The 8,555-nt window shown below is 39.4% G+C and overlaps 1 protein-coding gene across 1 annotated transcript; it reads right to left on the bottom strand.

Moving 5' to 3' along the window:
- Nucleotides 1–5,321: 5,321 nt before the first annotated feature.
- Nucleotides 5,322–6,169, bottom strand: LOC133825559 (uncharacterized). Its single transcript, XM_062258502.1, has 4 exons — nucleotides 6,000–6,169; nucleotides 5,814–5,918; nucleotides 5,676–5,727; nucleotides 5,322–5,472 (listed from the first exon to the last, which is right to left on the bottom strand). Exons 1-4 carry the CDS (start codon nucleotides 6,155–6,157, stop codon nucleotides 5,377–5,379), a joined length of 411 nt encoding a protein of 136 aa, XP_062114486.1. The 5' UTR covers nucleotides 6,158–6,169; the 3' UTR covers nucleotides 5,322–5,376.
- Between the last annotated feature and the right edge of the window lie 2,386 nt (nucleotides 6,170–8,555).

Raw genomic sequence — 8,555 nt, 5'->3', positions numbered from 1 at the left:
TTCGAGCTCGAGCGTTGTGAGCTTAGAAAGGATGATCTCGACAACATTACTTGTTGAGAACATAGGTGAACCGAGGTGTCGAGTTGACAATGGATGAACGGTCTCGAAGGCCTGAAAGTCTAATGTCTAGCTCGTAAGCTGTGTGTGAACGTGTTTATTGCTGTGAAATCCCTATGTTTAAGGGATCAGGTGTAATCTATTATTAAATCCCAAATATCATGGGACATATATGCATACGTAGTAACTGTATGAATTTAATTGTATTTATTTAATTGATTTGTATCATAACTCCCCAAAATATGTGGGAAGATATTCGTTGAACCACTCTATAAATAGAGTGGAACACTTCATTTGTAGAGACAGAGAAATTTGTATGGGGAAAACTCTGTAAAATTGCTTCCAGAAAGCTTTGAGAGGATTCCAACAAGTGAATAACACAGACTCGTGGACTAGGCAGATTTTAACTATTGAGCCAAGTAAAAAAGCATGTCTATATTGTTTGTTTCCTGTGGTATTTTTGTTTATTTTCTCTTCATTTCTAAGTTGACAAAAAACGGCGTCAACAATTTGGTGATTTCATTGAGAGCCATTAAACAAGACGTGAGACTATTTAAATAAAAAAGCCTCCTGAATCATCATGGCCGCTGCAAGTAACCCTAGTACTGGTGAGCGACCATTGCCCCAGATATCTAAGGAGTAGACTCCTCATGATGAGGATTACCCTCGACGGCCTGGAAAGCAGCCCATGGTGGATTTTGATCCAAAGAAAGGAGTGATTCGGCCAACTCTCGGGGGTCGCCCGCCCCTAGGCCTGACGAGGATATGTATTATAATCCTGAAAGATATGTTTCAATTGTGGAACTTGAAAATCACCAACTGCGCAAACAGTTGGCAGAGGCAACGAAACGCAACGAAGAATTAGCCAAACAGGCTGCTAAAGCCCAGACACCTCCCCAGAGGTCGAGGGGACGTCCTCGTGGGAGCACGGCCGCCAGGAGAGCGGAGCAAATGCCACCACCAGCGTCTCTGCCAATTCAGCCAAGGCCCCGGAGGAGTAACCGAGTTGAGGCTACTGCCAACCCGACTATAGAAGTATCAATAGGAATGGGTAATAACCAAGCCCCCTCGATGGCTTAGAACCCAAACCCTGATGCTACGTGAAACAACCCGAAGCTTGATCTGGAAAACTCTGGACCATCCAAGCCCGACAATGGGAGACAAACACCGTCACCCATAAGGCACCCACCATCACCAATAAGGCACCCCTCGCCAATCCATGAAGTACCGCGAACTGGACATCGGAGGCCATCTTGCAGCGGCAGGCCTGATGGAAACCGACGGGCTAGGCCTGGACAGGGAAATGAAAGAGAGGCTACCCAAGATCGCAGGGTTGATCAGCCTTCGGGAAGCCAAATGCCAAGATCAAAAACTACTGGGAAAAGGAGGCCAGCAGGAGACCCACCTCGTATTCATCGAGCCATACATCAAGAAAGGGCTACGAGTTACATAAGTGAAAGCTCAAACTACACTCGGTCTGTGAGCATTTATAACACCGAACCAAGGCATATAGGGAATCGAGGGAATCACCCTGATCTGCGGGATCATATAAACCATAATCGAGGTTGAGATAATCTCCCGAACCATAATCTACGCGACCACCTGAATGGCTGCAAACAGTCAGCGTATAACCCTGTACTGAGACAGGGAGCTGGAGTTTTTATTAATGATAACCAGCCCCCTCAGGTCTAGGCTCGACCTCCAGTGGATTTATTCTAAGAAAGGATTTACCAATAAGAAAGAGCATTCAGGCTCCTGCAGAACGAGTGTAACAGGGATAAGGCTGAAGAGTCCGATGAAGAGCTCGAGCCTTTTGCCCCGCATATGTCCAGCACTCCGTTCCCTCAGGGAATCACGAAACCTCATGTCCTGCCATTTGACAGAAACTCAGACCCGTATAGTCATCTGAGTACCTTCAACACCATCATGTGAGCCAATAATGTTGGGTACGAGCTCAGATGTATGTTGTTCCGTGCCACACTTACAGATCCAGCAAAAAACTAGTTTGAGAAGATTAAAAGTCTTTCAATCTCGTCCTGGGATTAGTTATCCAGAGACTTTAAAAAACAATTTAAGGCTATGATTGGCATCACGCCCGAGGCCTAAGCCTTAACGAATGTCCGACAATAAAAAAAATGAGTCATTGAAGAGTTACCTCACGAGGTTTAACCTAGAAGTGGCCCGAGCTAGAGATGTCGATGATAGCGGTCACCTGATGGCTGTTAGAGCGGGTCTACTGCCAGGAATTCCCCTTTGGGAAGACTTACAAAGGAAACCTATCAGGTCACTAACCGAGTTCAATCGAAGGTCCCAGAGGTTTGTCAATGTAGAAGAGGCGAGGTCAGCATTGAACATGACCTCTCAGCCCATAACTACAATGACGAACATAAACTCTACCTCGACCTCGGCGACCCCATCAACTTCAAAACCCTTTGGGGACAACCCTTCTAAAAGGAAGAAGAACAAAGGGAATAACCCCGAGGCTGAAGGAGGAAAGAAGAAGAAAGGGGACAAATATTTCTCCGTATACAAAGTGTATACCGAGCTCAATGAATCACGAGAGAATATTTACCTGGCTAATGAAAACCAGGTCCCGTTCAGACGACCTGACCCCATGGGGAACTAAAAGGAAAAAATAGATTCAAATAAATATTGTAGATTCCATAAAGATATCGGACACACAACCGATGAATGTCGACAACTGAAAGATGAGATCGAAGGCTTAATCTCGAGGGGATATTTTAGATAGTACGTCAGAAACTGAAATACAAATCAAGCTTCCACAAGCCAAAGGGCAGCAGCTGAATAACCTGCCCAGAACAATAACGCCCGAGCTCGGGAGGATGAGCGACCCCCTCCGATTGATGGAGAGGATGTAATAACCATCTCAGGGGGACCTCATATTGCAGGAATGGGCAGCAACGCCCAAAAGAGATACGTGAATGAGCTCAAGACTAGAGATGGTTCTCCCTACGAACCCAAACCACGAGCTCCAAAACAACAGAGGGTTGAGATTCAACCCATTACTTTTACTGAAGAGGACGCATCACACGTCCAGTTTCCCCATAATCAACCCCTGGTCATAATTCTCCAACTCGCGAACAAGAGGATATGGCAAATCCTGATTGATGACGGGAGCTCGGTGAATATTTTTTATAAAGCCACTCTAGAAAAGAAGGACTCGCACTTCGTGATCTGAAAGCATGTGCAACAACATTGTACGGTTTTTCAGGAGAAAGGATTGCTTGTATGGGATCCATCGAACTCCTCATGACCTTGGGAGACTATCCAGTATCAGTAACCAAGATGATGGAGTTTGTTGTGGTGGACCTCCCATCGACCTACAACGTACTGCTCGGGAGACCCGCCCTAGTTGGGCTGGGGGCAGTATCGTTTGTTAAGCATTTGGCCATCTAGTTCCAGACTTCTAGAGGCATCAAGACGTTGAAGGGAGACCAACTTGTGGGAAGAGAATGCTATAGCATCTCCATAACGAGAAAGAAGGAAACAAGTGCACAGACACTTGTAATTATTCATAACAAGGATGGGATGGTCTTCGAGATAGATGAAGAGATCGACCCCAGGATAGAAGAAAGGGCTGACCTCGAACCTCTAGAGGAGCCACTACAAGAAAAAATGCTTTTAATAACATCGAAAATGTGTTATCAAAATATACCATAACACTTTTTGATGTGTTAAGACCGACTATGTTATCGTAGGTCAGGGTACTTTACATAACACTTTATCATTGTTATACAGATGTGTTATTATACTGTCAACGATAACACAATTTCTGTGTTATTTTAATAAATAGATAAGTGTTTAGTTATGTTATTTATAGTCGATTGTATAACACATTTCAATACTTATAAATTTGTGTTATACTACACTTTAGTATAACACATTTTTTGTGTTATACTACACTTTAGTATAACACATTATTTGTGTTATACTACACTTTAGTATAACACATTATTTGTGTTATATAATGAAGTTTGCATAACACAATTCTTTGCATAAAAAGTGTTATTGTAATAGATATTATAACACAATTTTCGTATTATAACACTAATTTATTCTATTATATTTTAATTTTTTTTATATAATTAAAATTAGCTTTCTAATATATACTAGCATCATCAAATGAACTTGATTTTCAAATAACACAAAGTAAAAACATTCAACATTGTATTAACAATCCACAAATTAGTTTAAAACATTCAACACTATCATCAACAACAAAATGTTCTTTAAGTATTCAAGGAGTCTTAAATATTCAACATAGTGAAAAGTTACTACTTTCAACACAAAATATTCTACAGCTGCCCAACACAAAGCCTTCAAAATTAAGTATCCTTTTCTACTTCCCTTGTCACATCTGGATGAGAAAGTAGAAAGATAAGCAAAACAAGTGTGGTGGTCCTTATAGTCACAACATGGGTTATATCAACAAGATTGTCCATAATTTTTCAATCTATATCAAATACATTTTATCATATAGATTATATACATTGGAACAAGCAACAAGTATCTTTCATTTTTATTCTTTTCCTTTCCAACTAGGGCTGCTAGCAATTCTTGGCTCAATTCAAAACATGCCAAAAAAAACAACATGGAAATAATTTGATTCCATTCTAATCCCAAGTAAGCTAAGTTGTCTAAACATGTTTTCTGTGGTGATAGGAGACTAAAATATCAGAGTATGCAAAACAAAAGATGATCAGTGATTGTTTAGGTGACAATGGACCCCATAAAATCGACTAAAGATATGATCTTGAAAGCAATGGTGGAACTGCAACAAAGAACCATTAATAAAAAAACACACACACACACACAGAAGGTTATCACTTTTGATGAGATGAATTGACAAGCACTACTACAAAAAAGGCTTTTCTCTGCGGTTTTTTTAATCAATACACTACGGTTTTCGAGAGTATTGAAAAGCGCAGTGTATTCCACCGCAGAGAAAAGTGTTATGCAAACCGCGGAGAAAACTTACACTTTTCTCTGCGGTTGTAGTAAGCCAACCACGGAGAAAAGAGACTTTTCTCCGCGGTTTGCTTACTACAACCGCAGAGAAAAGAGCTTCTCATTAAAAAAAAAAATTCAATTTCGGTTGATAACCCAGCATTTTTAATAAAAAAAATTAATTTTGAATTTTAATTATACATAATTATTTTCAATAGTATAACTAATTTGTTAAATTGTTATATATACATTTCATATCTAATACAAAATAATTGGCTAGTAATGAATCAAAGACTTTAATCATTTTAACGAATATAAGTTAGCACTTTAATCTTACATACATACAAAAATTTAGATTTCATAAACAAATGTCATTAATCTAGCTAACCAATCACTTTTTAGTGGTAGTAGATCCTCTTTGACATTGAATTTCTTTTTGTCAAACCACTGCAAAATTGAAAAGTTAATATAGATTAGATAATTAAATACTATATCTAGTTTTTCTTAAGAAAAAAAGAGTTTAAAATATAACATACTTTCTTCTTGATAACTTCTGCCGGATTCGGTGCATTTACAAGATCATAAATGTATCTTAGTACATAATAACCACATTCATGACTTTCAGGTTGTTTTGGACAATAACCTCTCACCAATTTTGTAAATGTGCCGATGTATTCATTTTCCAAACATTGTGCATATGCTCTACAAAAATTAAAATTAATTAAATACATATTATGCTCTCAACTTTTAAAAATTAATAATGCATACATTACAATTGAAGAACTTACTTTCCCATAACCTCCGTAATTATTGGTGGAGATTTATGATTTTTTAAAGGGTCCAAAATTATGGTCATCCCCCGCATCATCACGAGCACCAACATCCAATGTCGACTAAAATAATAATAAAATATGATTAATATAAAATTAAAATTCAACCATAGTAGTGATAATGTTTAAGTAGTTCGTTCTTACTCAACAATCCAAGGAATGAAATATATTTGGCCTCGTCTATCCATAGTCATCATCCATTTGGCTATAAGATCCACCGTATAGTTTTTACTTTCATCATTGCCAATAGAAAGATGTTCGGTGTCAAAAAATTTATATAATTGTCGTGAATTTGGGTGCATGCTTTCCCAAATGCATCTGTAGAGAATCAATCATTCATATTACATTTTCAATTAATAAATTAATATCGTCAAAAAAAAAATTAGGCAGAGTTTCCTCTGTTTCTATGGCATATCCAAAATTATTAGAACCTATAAATTCAATTCAGATAAAACATACAATAAACAACATGCATGTTCTCAACCATAAGCCACCGCAGCACACAAAATTTGCAGAACCTACTTTACTAAGACACACATGTTCTCAACCTTCTGTTATCTCCGCCGCACACTGTTGACTGCGTTTTTAGCCAATGACGTGAGAACGTCAAATACGACAAGCCTTCAAGAGAAATATAAACGACACAGACGGTTTAAACAAGAAAAGTAAATAACACAGGAGATTTTTATAGTGGTTCAGCCCCGATTGTCGGTAATAGCCTAATCCACTTAGAGTTGTGATTTATAGATCTATACTCAAGATCAGATGGACTGAGCCAACTGAGTTTCTTCAATATAGATTGCAAAAATACAAGAATTCTCTCTCTAGAATACTCAGACCCAATTTTCTCTCTCTAGAATACACAGTCCCAATTTTCTCTCTCTAGAAAGAAGCAGCTCCAGGACCTCTCTCTCATCCCATAAGCTCTCTATTTATAGGCCTGGGATCCTCAACTGATATCCCTTTACGATAGGGATATTTTATTATTCATCTTATATTTATATTACAAAGAAACATTCAAAATTTAAAATGTAACAAACCCCCCATTTGTGGGAAGAATGAGAGATTCTCGCGTATGTTGTTGAAGCTGTCTTTGGGAATCTTGAATTAGTCTCCTCTAGCTAGTTGATCCACCTCCTACTGACCACTCATGTAAGTGTTGGTCGGACGTGCATGGTGGTAGGACATGCACTTCTCTCCTCTAACATGGCACTCTCCTCTAGCATGCCATGTTCCTCCTTGAACCAATCTCCTAGGCTTCTCCTCGGACCAAGGTGGTCCGAGGCAACCTCCTTGGCACCTTACCTTGGACAAGTTCAAAGCATTCTCCTTTAGCATCTCCCAAGCATGTCCGATCAGACATTGTGTAGGCTCTCCTTGGCAAAATCTAAGTCCCCATTCTTGACTTGCATGGGACTCCTCCTCCTTAGCTATTTACCTTGGACACGTTCGAGCCAACACTTAGGAAATCTTGGGAGGCTTACCTCAAACACACCCTTGGGGTCTCCTAGGACCACATCCTTGGGGTCTCCTAAGACCACTTTCTCCTTGGGGTCTCCTAAGACCACTTTCTTGAGTTCTCCTCGGACCTCATCCTTGGGTTCTCCTAGGATCACTCCCTTGGGGTCTCCTAGGACCACATCCTCCTTGGGGTCTCCTAGGACCACTCCACTTAGCTCTCCTAGAATGCATTCTCCTTAGCCTCCTAGGATGCATTCTCCAATCTTTGGGTATAACACACACAATTTCATCTCAGAACTTACTTCACTACGGATGAATATCTAATATATTCAAACTCCTCTAATAGTTTGTAATGACATAACGGATTGATACATACCTCATACCAAACAGCATAGCTGAGGATCCAATATTATCCATGGAGGTTGCTTTATAAACGTCTTCCAAAGTGATGAAGATAGCCTCGCGTTCTCCTATAAACTCCGAGTCAACGGGAACTTGTACAACCCCATCTATTCCTTTATTGGAATAATACTCCTTCACTATAAATTTTAGACTCAGATCAATTTTTTCCCATTGGTTATCTATTAACCAATTTGAAGGTTCTGGTTGAGTTATTTCAGCGGGGATGACTGCGTGAGATCCAACTGATGATAAATGTGGGCTTGGTGATAGGGATTTGTGTTTAGATGAAGATGGACTCTACATAATAGCATTAAAAATATCAATATAGTGTACCCATTTAAAAATAAAATTTAAATATCTAAGCAAATAATTTTATACCTGACAAGCCACAATTAAATTTTTTGGCCAAGGCAGGAATGTGTCTCGTGCGTCCCCAACATATCGTACGTTACCAAAGGGAATAGGGATCTCAGCTTCTTCTTGTAAGACATCTATAAGCCAAACCCTCGCAAATGAATCATCAAGTACATTTCCATGGACGGTAATTTGGCTACCCATGTTTGGTACAATGATTACACCCTTAGCCACCACATTGTCAATATTATCAGAACACAAATAAACTTCATAGCTCGGTGGTGGCGGAGACTCATAAATTGATGATCCATCATCTTCATCAAAAGGATAGTCTTCGGTTTGATGAAAATGATCATCTGCGTTGGGGGCAGGTCGATAGACTTCATCACTTGTATTCTCATAATATTGTCCCTCATCAAATTGCCCTTCATCGTAGTATCCACACTCATCGTTTTCCTCATTATATTCTTCATTTTGAGCTAA

The sequence above is a fragment of the Humulus lupulus genome, chromosome 1 (genome assembly GCF_963169125.1).
Source record: "Humulus lupulus chromosome 1, drHumLupu1.1, whole genome shotgun sequence".
Classification (NCBI taxonomy): Eukaryota; Viridiplantae; Streptophyta; class Magnoliopsida; order Rosales; family Cannabaceae; genus Humulus; species Humulus lupulus.
This window is presented reverse-complemented; position numbering and strand designations above follow the sequence as displayed.